General features: G+C 34.7%; 1 protein-coding gene across 2 annotated transcripts in view; it reads right to left on the bottom strand.

Moving 5' to 3' along the window:
- LOC128221958 (cytoplasmic aconitate hydratase-like) overlaps window positions 1-24,294 on the bottom strand; it is a 28,666-nt gene that overhangs the window by 2,173 nt on the left and 2,199 nt on the right. Inside the window, exons 3-22 of one of the 2 annotated variants that reach the window (XM_052930675.1) lie at window positions 22,047-22,215; window positions 19,243-19,380; window positions 17,223-17,393; window positions 15,064-15,133; window positions 14,461-14,644; window positions 11,977-12,116; window positions 11,136-11,307; window positions 10,682-10,782; window positions 9,666-9,794; window positions 9,105-9,252; window positions 8,518-8,653; window positions 7,840-7,924; window positions 6,697-6,853; window positions 5,929-5,993; window positions 5,372-5,431; window positions 4,563-4,667; window positions 4,070-4,212; window positions 3,648-3,795; window positions 2,771-2,893; window positions 810-995 (exon numbers count right to left, since the gene is read on the bottom strand). In XM_052930675.1, the coding sequence (XP_052786635.1) occupies window positions 810-995; window positions 2,771-2,893; window positions 3,648-3,795; window positions 4,070-4,212; window positions 4,563-4,667; window positions 5,372-5,431; window positions 5,929-5,993; window positions 6,697-6,853; window positions 7,840-7,924; window positions 8,518-8,653; window positions 9,105-9,252; window positions 9,666-9,794; window positions 10,682-10,782; window positions 11,136-11,307; window positions 11,977-12,116; window positions 14,461-14,644; window positions 15,064-15,133; window positions 17,223-17,393; window positions 19,243-19,380; window positions 22,047-22,215 (2,630 nt within the window). The remainder of the gene's footprint in view (window positions 1-809; window positions 996-2,770; window positions 2,894-3,647; window positions 3,796-4,069; window positions 4,213-4,562; window positions 4,668-5,371; window positions 5,432-5,928; window positions 5,994-6,696; window positions 6,854-7,839; window positions 7,925-8,517; window positions 8,654-9,104; window positions 9,253-9,665; window positions 9,795-10,681; window positions 10,783-11,135; window positions 11,308-11,976; window positions 12,117-14,460; window positions 14,645-15,063; window positions 15,134-17,222; window positions 17,394-19,242; window positions 19,381-22,046; window positions 22,216-24,294) is intronic. The other variant, XM_052930676.1, reaches the window with a different exon arrangement.

The following is a 24,294-nucleotide window of genomic DNA, read 5'->3' as shown; positions in this document are numbered from 1 at the left end:
GGGAGTAGCTAGTGAAAACTACTATCAACTGATGCATATATAGAGAAAATAACTATCAACTGGGGAGTAGCTAGTGAAAACTACTATCAACTGATGCATATATAGAGAAAATAACTATCAACTGGGGAGTAGCTAGTGAAAACTACTATCAACTGATGCATATATAGAGAAAATAACTATCAACTGGGGAGTAGCTAGTAAAAACTACTATCAACTGATGCATATATAGAGAAAATAACTATCAACTGGGGAGTAGCTAGTAAAAACTACTATCAACTGATGCATATATAGAGAAAATAACTATCAACTGGGGAGTAGCTAGTGAAAACTACTATCAACTGATGCATATATAGAGAAAATAACTATCAACTGGGGAGTAGCTAGTGAAAACTACAGTAACTATCAACTGGGACGTAGCTAGTGAAAACTGCAATCAACTGGGGCGTAGCTAGCGAAAACTGCAATCAAACTGGGGTGTAGCTAGCAACAATGACATAGATACGTGCATAGTTTCAGTTGTATTAGTCAAAGAAAATTATTGCCAAAAGTTGATAAACAGAGGCAATATTTTGAGAGTCAAGAGGGTCCTTGACTTCATAGCTTAGACGTAATATTCAAAATGGCCTAGCTACGCCCCTTCTTATTATTAAGTTGTTGTAACAACCATAGTCTCAAGTTTACTTCTCTTTAAACTAAAACACTGGTTAGTATTTTTTATATTATGGTCTGCCTTACCATATATTCAAGAGACATTACATTCTCCCCTTTCCATAAAACAGTTATAACATTCCTCCCATCTTTGAACTGACCTGCACAGTGACTAGTTGTCCAGGCTGCAAGTTTTGTGGCAGTTCCACTGTGATTGTCTCCCTTCCCGTCAGACCTAGGGAGGTTGCATTCTCCCCCTCCTTGTACTGGAATGGTATAATACCCATCCCCACCAGGTTACTACGGTGGATTCTCTCGTAGCTCTCGGCAATCACTGCTTTAACACCCTGAGAAACAGAAAAACAGAGAAAATACATAATAAATCGTAAAATTGAGATGATTTATGAAAAAAGATAAGCATAAACTCACGCCCCAACTTCTTAAAATATCTTAATTGTAATCTGTTTAAGTATTATATTTCATTCAGCCAAATTTTTTAAGCTTGATTTTATAAAGGAAAACAAAGTTGATCATGACTGTCTTGAATTAAAGTTCCTTTAAAAGCCTAAAAATTCTTAAGGAGAAAAATACACTATTTAAACTTAAATGAAAATAGTGAGGTTTGCTTGCTCCTTTTAGAAGGGACATGAAAGGGGGTTTATCAAGCTCAGAGAGTTCATTAATTTGGTCATAATTATTTAATGAATAAAGAAATTTAATAGGCCTCTCGAAAGCTTGTCATTTAACTACTCCTTGATAGAAAATTTTTATTGACAAAAACAATAATTTTGTTCCAAAGTATATTGATTCTAACCAAAACAACCCTAATAATTAAACATTTAAATGATAACAACTTTAGTTTCATTGTTAACAAGAGCTGTCACAGAGACAGCGCGCTCGACTATTCCGCCGCTTTTCAGTGTAAGGATTGAAAAGTTTTGGCGAAACATGCATGGATCGCTGTTAGATTAGATTTCAATGCAATACATGATGTGCTGAGATATTAACATAAATGTGGTTACATGCAAAATTTTAACCAGAATTTTTAAGTGTAATAATAAAGGGCCATTATTTGCAAAATACAGTTATCTTACTTGGTTATTCAATTAGGTTGGGTGGTTGAATACCATTGTATAAAGTCTCAATGCAATACAACAAGTAGTTGCTGAGAGATTATCCATGTGTGCTAACATGCAAGACCTTAACCAGAATTTCTAAGTCTAATAATAAAGGGCAATTATTTTGCATTAAATGCAAACTAGAATTATCTAACTTGATTAATTTAGTAGGTTGGATGGTTGAGTACCATTGTATAAAGTCTCAATGCAATACCTCAAGTAGTTGCTGAGATATTAACTTATGTGTGCTTACACGCAAAACCTTAACCAGAATTTCTAAGTCGAATAATAAATGGCAATTATTTGCATTAAATGCAAACTAGAGTTATCTAACTTGGTAATTTAGTAGGTTGGATGGTTGAGTACCATTGTATCAAGTTTTTATGTAATACCTCAAGCAGTGGCTGAAATATTAACCTATGTGTGCTTGCACGCAAAACGTTAATCAAAATTTCTAAGTCAAATAATAAAGGCCTATTATTTGCATTAAATGCAAACTATAGTTATTTAACTTGATTAATTTAGTAGGTTGGATGGTTGAGTACCATTGTATCAAGTCTCAATGCAATACCTCAAGTAGTTGCCGAGATATTTACCTATGTGTGCTTGCACGCAAAACCTTACCCAAGGGGTGACGGCGACGCCGACGCTTGGGTGAGTAGTATAGCTCTCCTTATTCTTCGAATAGTCGAGCTAAAAATGCTGCCATTATTGTAACTGCTGTTTATATATACATTCAAATCATCAAGAACATCTATATACCATAGTGTAATATACACATCACCCCCACTTTTCCACTCCTACACTTACCAGCATCCAGGGCCCCGTAGCAGCCCAGTCCCTGGAAGAATCTGACCCATATTCCTTCCCTGCCCCATCACGTCAAACTCCCTCCCCTTCCCCACCCCTACACTTACCAGCATCCAGCTCTTGGCGGCCCAGTCCCTGGAAGAACCTGACCCATATTCCTTCCCTGCCCTCCCCTCCCCCACTCCTACACTTACCAGCATCCAGGGCCCCTTGGCAGCCCAGTCCCTGGAAGAACCTGACCCATATTCCTTCCCTGCCAGAATAACAACCTGCTTTCCCTCAGACTTGTACCTTTCCGCAGCATCAAAAATGTCCATCTGAAAGAAACAGATAAAACATTTATTCCAATTTTAAGTTGATAGCTAAAAGGAGGACGAAAAAGACTATATTCTTCAATTTGTAAACTTGCTTGGCTTCTTTCTGCACAAGTAAAGAAATTTTCTTACTATTTTTTTTTCAAAACAAAGCATGATTGTAATGCACTTTTGCTCTGTTAAGGCAGTCAATTTTTACTCCCCAAAAATGGCTTTGAACAGTCAGTTTCAGCATTTCATAGGCAATCGTTCATTAATGAGCTGTTCTAGCAAGCTCAGTTTCAGCATTTCATAGGCAATCGTTCATTAATGAGCTGTTCTAGCAAGCTCAGTTTCAGCATTTCATAGGCAATCGTTCATTAATGAGCTGTTCTAGCAAGCTCAGTTTCAGCATTTCATAGGCAATCGTTCATTAATGAGCTGTTCTAGCAAGCTCAGTTTCAGCATTTCATAGGCAATCGTTCATTAATGAGCTGTTCTAGCAAGCTCAGTTTCAGCATTTCATAGGCAATCGTTCATTAATGAGCTGTTCTAGCAAGCTCAGTTTCAGCATTTCATAGGCAATCGTTCATTAATGAGCTGTTCTAGCAAGCTCAGTTTCAGCATTTCATAGGCAATCGTTCATTAATGAGCTGTTCTAGCAAGCTATCTTAAATAACATATTTGGATGCTTTGCAGGATTATGAGCCCACATCAAGTTCCACATGACACTTTAAAGAATATGCCCAATCTAATGCCTTTAAAACATAGAACTTGCCTCTTCATTAGCAGGCAGATAGAGCGTTCTTGCGCCTGGCTTGGCCAAAAACTTGTTCACGAGACGTATATTTGCAAAAGTGCCTCGTGCCATCACCGCATCATTCCCCCGTCTGGAACCGTACGAGTTGAACTCACGTGGGGTCAGGCTGGAAAAAGAATCAACGAAGTGAAAACATAAAAGTTACATTATACATGTGAAAAATGTATATCAACTGTATAATTGTGATACTTTGCTATGTAATAACAACAAAAATTCAGAATAAGTTAGATATATATTTTTATAGAAGGCAAGAGTTCAAAAGTGAAGGCCAAGGCATTGGTGTCCTCAATGAATGGTGTAACTGAATATCAACATACTTTACGATTCTCAGAAAGGGCAGCGATAACTATCAATAAGCACCAAAACACATTACTACTTACCCTCTCCCTGCTAAGTATCGGGCTGCTGGGCTATTCCGGGCAATACTTCCAGCGGGCGAGATATGATCAGTGGTAACGGAGTCCGCGAAATTCAACAGAACGTATGCGTCTCGTATACCCTGGATCTTGGGAAGGTCTTTCGTCTGTATTAAATGAAGAAACACCTACAGTTAAAATACCACTCCCCTCTCACCTCATCAGGAAGACCAGGAGATTTCAACTGGCGGTTAATCTAAAACTGCCGTCATAGTTTGACAAAAAGGGTAGTTTTACATGTAAGGTCTACCACTTTAAAATGTTCGGAGGATTTTTCAACCCACAGTCTAACAAATTTTTGTACCCTGTGGACATCGCTAACTGTTAAGATATTCCAATTGTAGAGTTTCTGTCCAACTGGCCCATACTGTCCTCCTCCCCACCCCCTGTTTTTCCTCAACCACTACACCCTCTTGCTCACTCTCCCCCCTACTCCATCCTCCCTGAACTCACTCACCATGGTTTGGAAGAAAGGGGGATCTTGAATGTAGGTGGACTTATCATCCCAGGGGTACAACATTCCTTCCGGAGCGTCCAGTTTATTCCAGCGTTCATTGCCTTTCTGAAGTGAGGAAACGGAACACTCAGTACAGTATTTCACATGTTATATTGTACTGTTAACATCTTTGTCAGATAAATGCAAGGCTTAAAGCAGCAATAGACCATACAGAAATCTCTAAATACACATAAGTCTACTACAATAGATGCAATGTTGTCCAGACATTACAGTATGAGACAAGGGTGTACAAACCACAGATTCTAAAAGCATAAAATTGAACATAATATCTACATTACATTTAAACAATAGATCTTCCAATTCTGTTGTGCATTACAATTAGGCAGGCCTGGTTTGCAATATTGAAATTTGTCACATAAAACAAAACCATTTTGTTCTTAACAAACTAAAAATGTTAAAGTTTTAATAACCGAGTCAAAATTAAAGGCATCATCAGGTCATAAAAAAGTAACAAAAACTGTGTATGCTATATTTACTTATACAATGTTTTAAATGGGATTTAGTTTCTGTATCTGATCCAAGTGATTGTTGGTTTGAGCCAACTTGAATGGGACCATGTAATGTATCATCAATTTTGTGAATGTTGGATGCCTGAAGTTTCTATATTATTTTGGTTTCTTTTAAAAGGTTATAATGATGTATTTCATTGGCTTAAAGATGTAGCGCTTAACCAATCAGAGCGCAAAATTGAAATAAACAATGACATCATAACCTTTTTGCAGTTCATACAGTATGAAAGTCAAGTTTACCTGAATTCTTGAGTAGACCTCATTGAACATGGAAGGAATGACAAACTCTTCTTCCACAGTCTGCCAATCAAAATAAGAGGTGAAATATTACAACAAATCATTGTAGAATAAAAACAAAAAACAATGCAAGTGGATACCAACACTGGTCTATTCTTGAAGGCAAGAAACACAGCAAGAGTTATTGGCCATGCTAAACTTGTGCGCATTGTCTCTGGCTACATGTGTAACAATTTTCATACGAGTCATGTGTGACAATGAGGTTAGCGAAATCAACAACAACCCAAAGGCTAATATCTAAATTTTCTTCTTCGAAAAAAAAACAAACACACACAAGAAAATAATTAGAATTATTTGTCAAGAAATAATCGTTTGCTCTTACACAAGGAATGTTGTTACTTTGACGCTAAATTAAATGTGTTTCCATCAGATTCTGTTCCATTCCCTTGAAGGCCAAATTTTCTGCAAATCAACAGCCCCATATAAAACACCTTTTTAAAATCTAAGTAAAATATTTTCATTTCCATTTGAAATATTCTACCATTGACAAAGAGTCTTACATGTATTTCTTCCCTGGAAGGCCAAATATCCCTCAAGAACACGGGTTTACCCTCTGCATTGGTTCCTGAAACAAATTAACAATATTAACAATTTTACCAATGTATATGTAGTTATAATATGCATTTGGTCATCATTTTTCTGAAAACTCTCAACATAATATTTTGATTAATTAAGCCAAAAGACACAATGCTCAAGAAATGACTTCAGTCATTAACAATGATTTTAATTTTGTTGAGTTGCTGCTGGTTGCCTGTTTTATCAATGTGTACAAAACAAATGACTTGAATACTTCAACATGTGCAAATTTGTTTACAGAAAATAACTTATTGGCAGTAAAAAAAACTTTCTTTATGGTTTGTCATAAGACAGCCTCTAGACCGATGAAAAGGGTTAAAATATACCAAGCATATAACAAAAGCTTTTAATTGCAGCATAAAAAAGTGTATCTTCCTTCAAATAATCATTATTTTAATAAACATATAATCTAAGGAAATCAAAATAAAATACCACTTAATTCAATGGAAAATGATACATTTTCAAAAATATTCTATCAACATCATATTATCACAGTTAACAAACACTACATATGTACTACAGACGAACCCCGTCAGCTCCATTTCCTTGTTGGCTAGAAATGGATGTAAAGCACCGATTTTTTAATACTAAAAGTAAGCATTTTAGCTTGGCTCAAATTCCCCAAGGCTCAAGGAATTTTCACCGGTCCCTGGGAGTTCAAGCTGACAGGGTTTGACTGTTTATTGACTTACCAAGTGGCTCGGATTCAAAATCTATGTCAACACGACCAGCAAGAGCGTACGCAATGACTAATGGGGGACTGGCCAAGTAATTTGCTCGCGTCAATGGATGAATACGTCCTTCGAAGTTCCGGTTACCAGATAATACACCACATGCTACAAGGTCGCCCTGTAGAAGATTCATAATGACCAGTGTTATTTCATGATATTGAAAAGATATGGAATATAACTGCTTCACAATGCATTGTGTGGGGACAGACAAATGTTATATTGGAATAAGTGGAGTAGGTTCATAGTTGATCATCTAAGAATTGTTTACATTTTCTGTGTTATTTTATGCTGTTTGATCACACGAGGGCACATGAGCAAATTCCATGAAGCACTAACGCTTCTCGAGACATTTGCAAGAGTGCCTTCCAGGGATCATACGGCATAAACACACACAAAAAATGTGATCAGTCCTTATAATTACATTCTAAATAGTTATGTATCACAATTTAAAGGGTAAAATCTTCTGCAGTTGAGTATTTATTGTTAAAGAGAGATAATCATCAACAACATGTTTGTATAAAAAAATAGCTGATATTTGTAACATTGTAGATCAAAGGTCAAATGATGTCCCACTCCTCCAATCAGATTGCAATTTTGAAATAAACACTAACGTCATAACCCCTTGCACACATAACATAAAAGTCAAATTTGTCTCTACAATTGACAAGGTAAATGTAAATATAGTTGTGTAAAACTTGAATATTCTATTCTATGCCCTTTAAGAGGTAAAATATACAGCATCATTTAATGCTTTTCAGTGTGCTAATGAAACAATTTTAAATATTCGTAAACCCAAGCTGAACACTTATATTCAACTCACAATTATTTTCATTACGGTAGATTGAATTTGCCCTTTTAGGTACGTGGTATCAGAGATTATTTAGGGAGTTTTTGGTACTGAGGGGTTGTAGATTTACAAGGTGCCTTTGTAAAGGGCTGTAAAAATACAAGGGGTCTTTGTAAGGGGCCTTTGAAGATGAAGTGTTTGGTATGCATACATATGAATTAATTTAGTATTTTAGATTTAAATAAAATTTAGAACAGTATCTGGTACTCACTACACCATCATTGATAACAGCCTACACAGTAAACAAAACCCCTTACCTTCTCAATGGCTTCACCAACAGGCTCGGGCAAGGGACCACTGTTGCCTATACATGTCATACATCCATACCCAACTATGTCAAACCTGCAAATATTGTTGAACGGTGTAATTTTTTGAAAAAAAACAAAAAAAACAAAAACAATCTAACAAGAGATGTTTGTCAAACATTATGCCCCCCTGAGCGCCATGTTGTCAGGAATATTTGAACAGTTGAATGAAATATGCATGGACCAGTTTTAAGATTACGACCATTCAAAGTGTGAGGATAGTAGGTACAGCTTTTAATCATGTTCAGATGAAAACTGATATTTGCAAATAAACATGTATCCTCTAAGCAGTAGAGAATAAGTAAATATGACATAATTTTAAATGACCAATATCAGGTAATTTAATTACAAATATGAGTTGTGACCTTGACCTCAAAATCAATAATAGATGTCAACATCCCACATTTAACATTGGGCCCAAACCCCTCTAGGGTGGGAGTGGCCTAGTGGTAAAGTTGTCCACCTCCGACACTAGGTGTGGGCTTAGACTATAGTATCTGAGTGACCACTCAATTCCTAGTGAAAGACTAATTTTAATTTATAAATTCTGGAAATCATAATTCTATGTTTGGCAGAAGAGCTTGTAAATTATTATATATTTAACTTAACAAGTAACAAATATTAGCTCACCCAAGTTTCTCCAAAAATGGCGTCACTCCGCTTTCTCGCAGGTAGTATGTGACCACCCCACTTCCCGGTGAAAGACTAGTTTTAATGTATGGACTCACTCGTAGCCCTGCCTCTACAGCCTTCTTTGCAAGGAGACCTGAGAAAAACAAGGGGTGAATGTAAAAATGGACAAACTCACATCAAGAATAGAAGCAGATTTTGTTTTACTTTCAACCAGCTTAATAATTATACAAGACATAATAAAAACTAATTAAGAGATGTGAATATACTCTTACTTTTTAACCAAGGGGTATTAATTTCAGCCTAAGAGATATGCAACTCTTACAAACATGAATATTGAATAAACGTGCATACTAATTTTCATGAAAATAATCTTGAGCAGATTCGGGAATGGGGAAATCAAAGTTTGCACAAAGCTGACAAAGCAAGCACATAAGTATATAAAACAAGCCAAACTCACACTAATTACCACATAATCACTCAAAACTGGTATTTTGGACAGCATGAAAGCAAGAGGCGAAAAAATTTGAATAGTGAAAAACATCAGAATGAACACTCTCAAAACATCATAAAATAAATGCACATACCCGCTCCAAGCATGACTGTAGGATTACTGGTGTTGGTACAGCTGGTGATGGCCGCAATAACCACTGAACCATGACGCAGTGTATACTCCTGACCATCATAGACAAATGGCACGGTTGACGCTTGCTTGTCCGCAGGTATACCAAATCCCTTGAAAAAGTACATTATTCTTGTATCGAAAACAGGCATGCTGAATGGGCTGTAATTATGCAACATAGTGCTTAATAATTAATGGAAACACCCTGGTCATAGGAATGGCTACAATATTCAAGACAAATCATTCAGCTTCAATTCAAAAATTGTGATATGGTGAAATCATGAATATTTGCAAAAAAAACACTTTCCAAAATTTAAAAATCTACAATATGTTTTACAAATTAAAGACAAATCAAAGCCAGCCCTGCCATTGAGACAAACATACTTTAAGTCAATCCTGTCATTGAGACTTTCTTTAATTTAAAGCCAGCCATGTCATTGAGAAAAAAATACTTAAAAGCCAGTCATGTCATTGAGACTTTCTCGTTTTAAAGCCAGCCTTGTCATAAAGATTACTCATTACTCACTTTAAAGCCAGCTCTGGTATTAAGACATTCCCCGAAATCAGTCTTCATGTCGGTAACAGACACACGATCATGTGGTCGTTTGGGACCGGAGCAACACGGCGTCACAGACGACAGATCAAGCTCAATCACCTGTAATAAAACAATTCACATGAAGCTCAAATCTGCATAAGGTTGCCCTTGGTAAATCTTGTTTATTAAAAGGATAGATTGAAACCAGGCCATGTGTATGATTGATTGTCCAGGGCTTCATCACAGTTTTATATTTTTTCATTGGTTGATAATATTGAATATTTAAATCAGTGTGGTTCAACATCCTGTTAAATCTGATACTTAAAAAGTACCTTCCTTTTTTATTAGTTATGATTCCCAACAAAATAAAACAACATCTTAAATAGTGTAGATATTTTTCTCCAATCTTAAATATATTTCCAGCAAGGGTCATGTGACTAGAAATTGTTATCTGTAGCTAATGAGCACTGCAAGCAGACTATAACTCTTGCTTGGTTTTAGTCCATCAAGGGGCATAACCAAAATATTAAGTCGGAATAAAGTTCATGTAGGTACTGTCAAAGTTAACATGTGTACCAGATTTCATGGAAATATCTCTTTAACAGTTTTCAAGTTATGGCCAACAAGATTTTGCAAACAACTTTACAACCATGACATCAAGACCGCTAATGACATCATCAAGATGTGTTGGGTGATTTCCTATTATGTGGAAATACCTCAATAATACCTCATTTCCACAAACAGACATGTTATATACAGTACTAACTAGTGAATGCCAACTCTTACCTCTGTTTTTTCAGTCGCACAAAGGCCGTAACAACTATTTGAGTCACAGTTTATGGCCTTGCTATATATTCTGGGAACCTATGTGCCAAGTTTCATCTGAACATTTTGAGCAGTATTTTTGAGTTATGGCCATTATGATTTTTTTTGCACACCCTCAGCGCCAATGACAACAAGACCAAGGATATCCCAATACCCTTACAGACAAGCAAGTAAGACCATACCTGAGTGAACACGGGGTCCTGGGCTTCGTTGTTGTAGTTCCTGAACATCCCATTGGCTCTCAAGTATGCTTCTATTTGGGCAATCTTGCTTTCGTCACGCCCTGAAATATCATGTTTTGCATAGATAGTCATTCTGTTTTTCTATAGACTTGTACGTTGATTTGAAACTTACAAGACATACAGCTATAGCCTCTATAACAAGGCTTCATACAGCAAATATCCTATCATTTCTTAAAACTGACAAGTTTCATTATGATTATTGTAAAATGCTTATGGCATGTATTTTTTCATACTTATATTTTTTATATAATGAACAATGTTCACATAAACATTCTTAATTCAGTAAATGTATGAACAGAAGTGATGAAATCTAAAATGATAAAGAAACTGCTTGTTTTATATCTAATGTCTTATTCTGACTTCAGAATATAGACAGTTTAAAATACTAACGGACCTGTCTGCCGTAAATACTGCAAGCTTTTCTCGTCCACGGGAAAGAATCCAACTGTTGCACCGTATTCCGGGCACATGTTGGAGATGGTTGCTCGATCGGCAATAGACAATGCTGAGACTCCAGGGCCGAAAAACTCCACAAACTTGCCGACCACACCCACTGACCTTAAATGCTGAAATAAAAAAGACTTATATCAATAATAAAATCAAAAAGGTAGATGTTAAAGCTTTTTAATAAATTATTTCAAACAAATTGTGCCCTCTTTGTTAAAAAGCTTCCAAAGCAGGTGTCGATGCTAATCTGATGCATTGTGGGTGTTTTTTTTTAATCAACACAAGGCATAACTTAAACAATATTTGAGCCACTAGATATGTGCTTACTCAGTAATACTAACAGACTGGATACTGGTGAAATGCCCTGTTATTGTTATTCTATGACCATACAAGAACAGTGCAATTGGAAACCCAAACCATTTTTCATTTTTGTCCATTTTTCTCAGTTTGTTAAGGGCTCTACAAATACTTCTGCCACAGTGAGAAATCTTTCATAAAGGTGTAATTTGTCATTTTGTCATATGGATGAGGTTTATTCAGGGGCTTCCAAGTAATGTATTAAACTGAGCGATACAAAACTTCAACACAAACAAAATTCTATGATAAAAACCTCACTTTATTCTTCAGAAGCAAACAAGCTAAACAAAATCGCTGAAATATTGCCCACTTACAGCAGTCAATGGTTGCATTAAAGTTGGCAAACAAATATTGAGTATTAAAATATTATATCATGATTGACTAGTAAGGCTTGGTGCTATGTGTATTCAACACTTGATTGATTGTCTTACCTTAGTAATAGTAAGGACAATGTCCGTGGATGTTGTTAGAGGGTGTGGAACGCTGGTCAGCTTGTACCCGACCACTTCTGGTAGCACCATTGAAATGGACTGACCCAACATGACCGCCTCCGCTTCAATACCCCCTACACCTGGAACAGTTCAATTATACAATGTAAACTGACTGTATCAACATGACCGCCTCCACTTCAATACCCCCTACACCTGGAACAGTTAAGATATACATTTGGAAATGGACTCAACCTACAATCTGTGTCTATACACTCTATACATGATAAATGTGATTGGAACGTCCCATTTAACTTACAACTTCAATTTCACCCTCAGTTCAGCCAAAATCATCCCTAATGCAATGTATCTTTGTTCCAATCACCATTTTGTTATTGTTTTTACAGGTCAGTGCTCCAGCTAGCCCGTTTTTCAATGGCGCAGCGCCCGTGCCCCTTTTCTTACCGCCCTGCCCCTTTTTTGAGTAGTGCCCTTTTCACAAATGCTCTATTAGCGCTAATTATCCCGTAAGTGCCCTTTTTACTATTGAAATCATTATGAAAGATCAGCAGCCGCTGTCATAATTGAGACAAATTACGTAATATTTATGATAATAGTGTTCCCGCTAGGTGTCACCATGCTGCCCCATTGCCGACTGCTTAAAATATGCCGTACTGCCCTTCCATCTTCCCATGTGCCTTGTCCAAGTCATATGACAGCTAATTGTGTATTTGTGTAGTAAGCAGACGACATGTGTTTTCATAACCGGTCATCTTTTAATCCGATAATTAGGAAAAGCCAAATAGGGAACATCGGCAGGAGGCGGAGCTATTGAATACCAGCCAATCAGAATATACATTGAGAACTCGTTTATTCAATGATGAAAGTTCGTAAAATGCGACAGAAAATGTGAGGGGATGGTGAAAAATGTTGTCAAGCACAATTAAATATTTTTAAATAATTGTTTATTGTATTGTACAGACGAGACTCGCCATTTTAAACAGTGTTGATTTGAAGCAGACGGTCTCTGCCGATTTATAAACACAGGAAAAGTGGCGCTAACACAATCAAATACATCACTTATTCAGTAAAAGTTTTGAAAGTTTATTTGTAAAATATTGATGATGAAAATTTCTTTGTAACCCACAAAAATATGTTGATGCTTTATCTAGTGTTTACCTATCATGTCCACGATCTTGTCAAAATTCGCCGAAACCGCCATTTTGTCAGACCGAATTTAGGAATTATTTTATCAATGTTTTATGTTTTATAAGTGACTTTTTAAGAAAGGGCAGTGATTTTTATTGTCATTTTATTCTAAAACATGAGCATATTAAACATTATTTTACCAAAGACAATTAAATAACAGCCAGGCTGAATGTAACATTCGTACCCAATCCTGAACGTACCAAATTAAGATTCGTCCCTTACATATTTGTTTTTTGTGTATTTATTTATTTGATTGCTTCAAATGTTTGTCTTTGTTTTTTTCTTCATGTTACATGATTTTTAGGAGAAATATGTGACATTGCACTAAAGAAGACTCCAGTCAAGTACAATCACACTATACCACAGACAATAAGACAAATTTTAATTTTGATATTAAAACACACCCTTCTAAATTTTGAGAAAAAGCCCCATTTTGTTCAAGTCTGAAAATCATGGAAAATGATTTAAAATGAGTATGAAAACAAAACAAATTCTAGGGTGAGACCTCCCCCCCCCCCCAGAAAAAAAAAAACCCTTGTGACAGGGGTGGACCCCTCCCACAACCACCCCCAATCGCCCCTACACGACTCATGTAGCTTGCCCTTTTCAAAACTCCACCCTGCCCTTTTCAAATCCTGGCTGGAGCACTGCAGGTTCTCACAATGCACACCATTACTGATTACTACTGAGAGTAAAAGTAGACCCAAGTGTCATTTTCCTGCAGATAAGAACTGCTAATCTAAATCTGTACAAAACTGTTTAAACATTACCCCAGCTGAAAATTCCGAGACCATCTTTTATTGTTGCATATAAGTTGTCCTGACATATCATATACATGGAACTGATAATCAAAATTTGCCAAGATCTGACTGTCATACAGTTTCATTTTAAAGGGCACAGTATAGGTTGATTCAAAGTTGTTTTATAAACAAGCCCTACATTGAGACATATTATTTTACATAATTTTGTTAACTTATTTGACTTTAATGATCAAAATAATACAAAAAAACATGATTTGTTTAGATAAAAAATGTTAGTCTTCATAAATTCATGTTTTTTTTAATTAACAGCTACATGGCCACAATTCCTCAGTTAAAACAGCACCAAAATAAAGCTGATTCTTTTTTTATCTATACAAAAATCATAATTTATTTTTTAACATTAAAAATGAGGGTAACATAATAATGCATTCAAATAAAAAACAACAACATTGCATCAACCTCATATTTGCCCCTTTAAATAAGACTACGGAAAACTTTATCTGCTGGTAACACTCACCCCATCCCACTATTCCAAGGCCGTTGATCATGGTGGTATGGGAGTCTGTCCCTACAAGGGAGTCAGGGTATAGAAGTCCGCCCTCGGAAAACACAACGCGGGCAAGGTACTCCAGGTTCACCTGGTGCACAATGCCTGACCCGGGTGGAACTATCAACATGTTCTTCAAGGCTTTTGCTCCCCACTGGAAAAGAAAAGAAATACACATTTGGTACCAGTATTTTTTTAAATAATGTTTTAGTTTTGGGTAAATAGTAATTTCTTTTTCTTTAAGCTCATTTTTGATGAAAGCTGACAGCTGATAGAATCACTCTCGAGTCCGTTACCTGGGTAGAAAGCAATACTAGTGTGTGTGTTTTTTGAGAGACTATTATAAAAGTCTCCTCATGGTGATACCTGTACCACTTGGCCACTCTCACCCTAGTAGGGATTGAATCCACAACCTTTTGGGTAAAAGGTGGATACCTGTATCGATTGACCACTTTTTTCTTTACCGGGATCGAATCCACAACCTCTTGGATAAGAGGCACACACCTCTACCACCTGACCACTGTCAATCTCTTACATTAGAATACATTAAAATACATTAGCATGCATACTAACCTTCAGAAACACAAATCGTTCCTTATTCCTTTCAAACTCCAGCATCTGGTTCTTCTCCAGGGAATCAGCACTGGAAATTAGAACAAGTCCAGAATTGAGAGATTGGCAGGGTGAGAAAATGCTTGTCTGACTATTTCAGTTGGACAAGGGGCATAATTGAAGAGATATTTAAGCCAGAGTTTCATACCAATATCTTAAATGCATTTGTTTTTAGTAATTGTCATGTTTTTCGGCGCAATAAAACAACAAGGCCATGACTCTATACATTATAAATTTCATGGATCTGCATATATGTTTTTTTCCATTAACATATAAGACATGTATTTAGTTCCATTGCGATATATACATTTATTATGTATTTTGATGTATTATTTATAAATGCACTTATCCTTAAAAGACAACCACATTAGTATATTGAACTGCTTTCTACAGAAAAAGATGATCTTAATAAGCTTTTAGCTTTCGATCAAATTCTTAAATATTTGGAATGTAATATATGTTGTCGCTTGTATATTTTCATGAAAAAATATGTTTAAACCAAGGCTATGACAAAACCTCAACTGGTTTTCTTTGGAAACAAATGACCTAACCATAAACCCAAATTACACAAAAATGTTTTCTGACTTCACATTCAATAACTTAACATCGTGGTCTGGGGAGTTCAACACAATTTGGGTAAGAAAAGAAATTGATATTATTCACTTTATTAGCGTTCTAATAAGCTTTAAACATTAGAATAATTAATTGATTTAGCTCATATAAGCTAAACACATTGAACTAATTAATTAAATGTTCTCATAATAAATTTATAACATGAAAATAATAAACATATTTAGCTCATATATTAGCTTAAAACATTAAAAAAAAAATGAGTTAGTGCATATTTATAAGCTAAACACATTGAAATGATTGAAATAACTTACTAAGCTTAAAGATATTAAACTAATTTATTGGTTTAGCTAAAAATCTTATGTCAAAATAACATTCACAGTCCAGAGATATTTATGTTTAACAAATTATTGGCCTACAGACTTTCATCTTTTATCATGATTAAAATAAACTTTGAGCACACTGTCGTCAATGAAAAAAATAACTTGTAAAAGCATTTGGTAAAGCTGGAAAGAAAGTTAAACACAAGCTGAATCTGAAATATAACAGTTACAAGTCTTTAAGAGGACATAGGGCAAGTAAGAGGTCGGGTTATCATGACTTATCAATGAGAGTGAGAGTAGCACAATATAGTGTAACATCAAGAATGTCAGTTAGAGGTTTAGCGAGTGTTACCAATCAGGCTGAAAGTTTGACTTGCAAAATTAAAGACTTTGTAAATAAATAAAGATGAATGTTTTGAAATAGACATTACAACTAGAAATATTGACTCATAAAAGTGATCACATGATATGTATGTTGTTAACATGGCCCACTATGTATAACTGTAAGAATCAAAACCTATCCCAGATAAAGTGAGTTTCACTCTTCCATGTACATTGTACAGTAAAACTTTCAAGCATGTTTTATTTATAAATTTTTAGAAAGTAATAATTCTGAAAATAATGCTGGGATTGGCAAAACGAATATTTCCAAATTACATATAATGTAAATATGTGCACACAAATACTCCATTTGAGATCTTTTAAAAAGTGAGGGAAAAAATATTTGAACCCATCTGTAATGTAAATATTTGGAGAGAGCAAAAGTCCCCATCTAACACAAATGTATGGTGAGCTTGTTTTAATCAAAATATGATTTGTCAGTCCAGAAAGTGAATTTTGAATTAAAACTTCATTTTTAATTTGGAACATGGAGTAACATGAAAATATTGACCTTAAAATATTTTTGTTGTTGACTTTTTTGTTATTTTAGATTACAATTAATTGGCTTCTGTCTCCAACAGATTCTTAATACAAAATAACTTCTTGATAAGATGCAAATAATGTTCTCAAAATATAAAACATGCAATTCTCACGAAACTTTCAATCACATTCAAAGTATTGACCACTTTAGAATATCAAATTCAAAATATTTGTCACTTTAGAAAAATTCAAATTCAAAATCTTTGAAAATTTTGAAAATCAGTTTTAAAAAACTTTGTAACTTTGTAAACCAAATACAAATTTTTTGTAACTTTAAAACATAATGTTTTTTACGAAAGTACCAACCCTGTAGTAATATGGCCATGAAATGGACACACTTTATCTGAGATTGGTCCTTGACCTTGGCATTTTTCACAACTTGGTGTAGGTTGACCTTTCACCTTCAAGGAACTAGTGGCAGGTGACCTTTTACATGAAACTTTACCTCCTCCTGGGTTGGGAGTATTAAGTAATATGCTGAAAACAAAAAAGGCAATTTGTCTTTGATTTAGGCCTGACAAAAGCATTGCTTGTTTCCGTAACCTTTTTTAATAATAGCGTTTTTATAATTGATGGTACATTTTTAATATAAGGTCATTATGCTCTATTACTCCTGTTATAATACTGTAGGAAATAAGGAATGTTAATGCTTATCAGAAGGAGGAGTATTATACAAGTAAGAGATAAAAAAAAATCAATAAGGAATTGGTATGACTAGGTTGTGTAATCAGAAACAAACAATGGCTTTTCTAGGCCTTATGTAATCCACACAGTACAACTCATGTAAAGATGACTACATGCAAAGACAATTGACCGTCTTACCACCTACACTAAAGAAGATATATCCGTGTACATGTGGACCATCGTATGCCATCCACGTTTTGAATAATTACTCTTATTACCTTTATTACTCTTTTTATGAACGGAGACAAGGTGGAAAGGATGATGATGATGATGATGATGATGATGGTGATGGTGATGATGACGGTGATGATGATGATGATGATAATGGTGATGATGATGATTGTGATGATGATGATGATGATGATGATGATGATGATGATGATGATGATGATAACGATGTTGAGGATGATTATGACAATGATGAGGACAATGATGATGATGGTGATGATGATGGCAATGTTGATGAAGATAATGATATGATGATGAAGACGATGATGATGATAATGTTGACGATGATGATGATGGGGATGATGATGATGATGATGATGATGATGATGATGATGATAACGATGTTGAGGATGATTATGAAAATGATGAGGACAATGATGATGATGGTGATGATGATGGCAATGTTGATGAAGATAATAATATGATGAAGAAGACGACGATGATGATAATGTTGACGATGATGATGGGGATGAGGATGATGATGCTGATACATGCACTGTGCAATGGCAGTACCAATAACTAACCTTTTTTCTTAAAAAGTAACTATGCAAGACGCCTGTTACATTTATTCATATATATATATATATATATATATATATATATATTGAGAGAGAAAGAACACAGATTATAATGAAATTGATATGATTATAACTTCTGGCTCTAGAGTACATATTTGGATGTATACATGGGGAATGTACTTAAAAACAAAAACATGTCTTCTTCTAGCATATTCATTATTTTCAACACTTAAAATGTATATACCAAGAATCAGTTGGACAAAGATATCTTCTAGACTGTACAGATTTCTATCGTCTCGTTTACGACAGTCTATATAAAATTAATGATCAAATGATAAAGATAAAAAATGGAAATAAGTTATAAGAAATAATACAAAGAAATAGTCTTAAAAAATATCAGGGTAATTTATTTCTAAAAATATTGTATAAAATCAATGGCATATCCTTCCTAAAACCGTAACTTATATATATCTATAAAAAATACTGTATAAATTCAAGAACTACCCTTCACATCCAGGGGAATTTATATCAATCTTTAAAATCAAGGTCTACAAATCTGCTTGAAAAATCCATTTGAATAGATTGATCTATTACAAGATTAAGGAGGAGACGGAGTCTATCATGGGACCTTAGTTCTACAAATCTACATATTCAAAGACCACAACTCACCTCCTAGAAACATCCACTTGAATAGATGCATCTATAACAAGATCTGAGGAGGGACAGAGTTTATTGTGGGATCTTATTTCTACAAATCTACAAAATGAAGGACCACAACTCACCTCCTAGAAATATTCACTTGAATAGATGCGTCTATTACAAGATTTGAGGGGGAGATAGGGTTTATTGTGGGACCTTATTTCTACAAATTTACGAAATTAAGGATCATAACTCACCTCCTAGAAACATCCACTTGAATGGAATGGTCTATTACAAGATCGGCAGGGCAGACAGGGTTAATTTTCTCTGGATCACCCCCTAAACGCTGTACTGCATCCCTCATGGCGGCAAAGTCCACAACTGCAGGTACTCCACTATAAAGGAAATTTGATACAATAAACAGAAACAGGTAAATAAATGTAGAAACATATTGTAATAGAAACAGGTCATCATGAATAGGAACAAGTCTTCATCTTTCTAGTATAATTCTCTAACAAAAAACAACCAATAAAGTCACGCAGAATAAAATGATCCTTGAATCCAGGAAATGCACAAGTTATTAAGACAAAAACATAACAATGAGGCCACACCAAATTGATAATTATTTATTCATCAGACTTACAAGACCTGATCCTGGTATTGTGTTGAAAAGTCAGAAGTATTTTAATAATTCCTATTTTTCAACCAAAAGCTCAAATCAAAATGATCATCATATTTTGATATATTTCATGCCAAATTTTTTTCTTGTGAAACAATGGTGCTTCAAATGATGCAAAACTTGTCATGATAGCTCTATGTCTCCAATGATTTCACGGAGACTCCAACTGTCCAACAGATATATAAAATGCCAGTTTGAGTACAGTATTTTAAGGGAGTATTTCCTTAAAACTACACTAATTAATAAGGGGAAAATAAAGTTATAACTGTTGACCTCTTTCATTCTAAGTTGTTAAAATGATACATCATACGGTCCTATTTATAAACTAAATGAAATAATTTTACTTTTATGTAACTTGCCGAACTGTTTTGGCCAAAATCAGTGAAAAGATAAAATAATCAAATAATGTTTGTTTTTCAGACAGTATAATTTTACCCTTGATAGATGCACAAAAGAAAGGTATTAATTTTAATGCAGATTAACTTAAATGATTATTGGCCAAAACAAAACATATGATTTGTGTACAGATAAAAAATATAAGCAATATTTTGGAGCTTTTCACCTGGGCAATTCATGGCTACGAAGCTATTAACTGAAAGGCTAAAATAAAGGCTGATATCTGTGCCTTTTTAATCATTCATTTGTATTGTAAGTCAAATGAATTAAACATATGAATGCATTAAATTTAATATATTTCTTTTGCGCATGTATCATGTGTAGAACTATAGTATGCCCCTTTAAATGGAGGAAAGTCTCTTTAAAATCAAACTGCAAACTTTTATATGTAAAGAATGAGGGTATCAAGTCATTTAAAACATAGCTTGTAAACAAAATATTTAAAACAAAAAAATGCTATTCAATTTAAGCATAAACAAAAATTTCAAACATAGTTCGTACAATGTCATTACTTTGAAACCCCAACTGTTCTATATACTTATCTACAGTTCAAATGATTGCTTGAGGTTTATCTGAATGTCAAGTTTAAAATTAAGGAATATATTTCTGTCCACAATATGGAGCAATGTAACATTATACCTTTTACATATGTCTATGTTTGCACGTGTAGCCAATGTTTTGTTCAAACAAGTTGCCCAACCAACTCCTGATTTATATCATGCTAAAGAGACATATATCATAAATTCATATGAACTGGATAAGAGACAACGCTTTTCCAATTGACTGACTTATATATGAAGTCATTCAAGATACATAATCAGTTTTTTCAAATGCTTAAAGCTTGCTTATACTGGGATGATTACAGATTTAAAGTTCCACTCCTGAAAAACCCACCCCTAAAAAACCCACCCCTGAAACCCCCACTTCAAAAAATCCCACTCCAGAAAACCCCAATCCTGAAAATCTCACACCTGAAAATCCCACTCCTGAAAACCCCTATCCAGAAAATGCCATTCCAAAAATTCCCACCCTTTAAAAATCCCACTCCTGAAAATCTCGCTCCATAAAATCCCATTCCAGAAAATACCACTCCTGAAAATCGCACTCCTAAAAATCGCACTCCTGAAAAACCTATTTCAGAAAATCCCTCCAACTGCTGAAAATCCCTCCAACTGCTGAAAATCCCACCCCTGAAAACCCCACCCCAGAAAACCCCACTCCTGAAAACCCCATCCCAGAAAACCCCACTCCAGAAAATCCCACTCCTGAAAACCCCATCCCAGAAAACCCCACTCCAGAAAATCCCACTCCTGAAAACCCCATCCCAGAAAACCCCACTCCAGAAAATCCCACTCCTGAAAACCCAACTCCAGAAATTCCCACCCTTGAAAATCCCACTCCTGAAAATCCCACTCCAGAAATTCCACTGCTGAAAATCCTTAAAATTTAGTTTGAGAAGGAGAGATTCGACTAAATGCAAGGTGAAGTGGCTTACACAATCTATATATATCCATTTCAAGGTACTTTAACTATTTAAATGCATATTTCCAACAAACCAAAAACTTTCCAACTGTACAATAGTCTGATTCAGGATTCAACCTGGATTTTGTCAACCCTAGCTTAAAATTCATAGCTTCAAACAGGCCAATCATATCCAAGTATTTCGGTTACTGGCTTTTGTGATCAAGTCAATTAATTTATTGGACCGTGATGTCACACTTAACGATCTACTTATCTGCATTTCCAAGGCATTTATAATTAATGCATTACAAATTAAACAAACTTGTTTGAGCGGTCGCTATTGCTCCCCAGGAATACAGTATAATGTGGGTTATTTGTGTTCCTATGCACATACTTTTTCGTCACAGAAGAAGAAATAACGCCAGAGTCATATTTTTGCCATAATAGAATATATAAAGCCAAAGGCAACTTTCATCATTTGATAGTACCAAAAAACCAAGGATTGTTTTCTAAAGCAAAGCTTACGTGAAATCCTGTAGAATGACTCGGGAAGGTTTGAAGGGAATTTCAGCATTCTGCGACTGGTTTACCTCCCAATCGAGTATTTTCTCAACGTCAGACTCATTCACATAGAAATTGTCGCAGTTCCGCACAGCTGACTCAAGAAGGACTCGTATTGAGTATGGCAGCTTTTCTGAAAACATATTTCGGGAATAAATACCCTTGATTTAAAATGTTAAGCCACTCTCCTACCTGGAGTGGCACTGCCTTGAACAGGCATAAATACTGAGTTTGAACATGAATGATTAAGGTATCTGATGTTCAAACATGATTTTCGTTTTATCGATCCATTCAACGTAATATTAAATATTGATGCTTAAAAGTGACCCCATATAATTTTGGTATAATTCAAAGGGTATTTCTTACCAATCCCTAAATACAAATAATAATCCTTAAAGATGCACTCTTACTCCCAAATAAGATTTACCACAAGTAATATAATTGTTTTAATATACCAAAAAGGATGAAAATAAATGTCGAAAGCAATGTTTTTTATGAAGAATACCGAGTTTAATATGAAATAAAGGTGCAGAAAAACACGGTATGTCTACCAGGAGACGATAGCAGATCGCAGTAAATCTTTTAACACTCACCAAACTTTTAATATTTGCGCGTTTTCAGCTATTAAATACATGGTTACAATCTTGTTATCAGTAATAATTATTTTCCATAAAATGCAATATTTAGAAAGTAGTTAAAGGTTTATCACCACTCAAAAATTATGTTTGTTATACATGTGTAAGTATTGATTTTGAAAAAGAGTGTCACTTTAACAAATTTATTGCAGTTTGTGATTTTGTTTTTCATTTCAACTGAAATCAAATATGTGATTACCTATTTTGCAATATTTCAGGGCCAAAAAAATATACAATACTATATTTTTGGCATACTTTTTACACAGCCTTTCTCTACACATTAAACCCTAATAAATGTCACCCATACATTATGAATTACATTTAATGTATAAAAACTTAAAACAAAAAAAATCAAATAAAGAAAGATGATTTTCTAGGCTTAATAATTAAAATAACAAATGATCTCAGTCAAAAAATATATAACAGTTACAGGGATAAGATCAATCTTCCGGATGTATGGAACTAAAAAAATATAATACTTATATGAGAAAAATATTTATTTTCAATAGCACTTCAATTTCCGGCCAGGTTTTGAAATTCTATGGCCTAATGTTTCATTTCCTTGGGCAAAAGTGAGTGATGGGACTTACTTTAGTTCCCAAAACGATTTACCGTTAAGAAGCAGGACACTGTATAATGTACTAGTGTTGGATATTAGAACAAATTTCATAATTGATAATCAAGCAAAATAGACAACCATAATCAACATTCAAATTGGAAATTACTAAAAGGATAAATATTGCTAAAAAACTAACAATTATGTTTCATTCAACCATTGAACATCATATATATTTAAAATTTGATCCAACATATTGAATGAAAAAATAAAATATTATTTATTACATTGCACAATCATATCACAAATTCAGATACCGTAAATGACTGGGTATTAGACGCACCTTTTTCCTTCAGATTTTGATGAAAAAAAATGCCTGCGTATAATACCCAGTAACAATTTTTTGAACTTTTTTTCTGAGGTCAATTTCAAGCCGAGAGTTTGTTTAGATTTATGTATAAAGGGATGTTACTCGCGTCATATTGATCGAGCATATACGGGTTAAAACGGCAGTTGAAGATCGGGATACGGTATATCGTAAGACGTTTATAATTTCAACAAAAATATTTTTCAATTAAAGTTACCGTAATTCACCTAAGAGTTTGGACACTCTAAATATTTGGACACCCATAATTATTTCCCAAAATAATTTATTTTGCGTACCTAATTTTCGGACACTCAAAGGACATCAATCATAACTTTCATAGTTACCAAGTTTCACAGACGAATATTATTGATTTTTATCTTTACCTAACCGTATACACCACTGTGACAATTTAATTAGTTACTACCCATCCTAAATGATTTATTGCCTGTTGAAAAGGAAGTGTGATATATTTATTTGAGGATTAAACAAACAACAAGGGCAATCAAGGGATTAAGAAAACATCGACATGGCATGTTTGTAAAACGATCTGCCAATAAGCTTTCAAACTTGTACCACACTTATAGACTATATGAAGCAATAATCGTACAGTTATACATTAATCCTGCATAGCAATATCCATGCTCTCCACGAGAT

Source organism: Mya arenaria, chromosome 16 (genome assembly GCF_026914265.1).
Source record: "Mya arenaria isolate MELC-2E11 chromosome 16, ASM2691426v1".
Lineage (NCBI taxonomy): Eukaryota > Metazoa > Mollusca > Bivalvia > Myida > Myidae > Mya > Mya arenaria.
The sequence above is the reverse complement of the archived record's forward strand: the minus strand, read 5'-3'. Positions and strand labels throughout refer to the sequence as shown.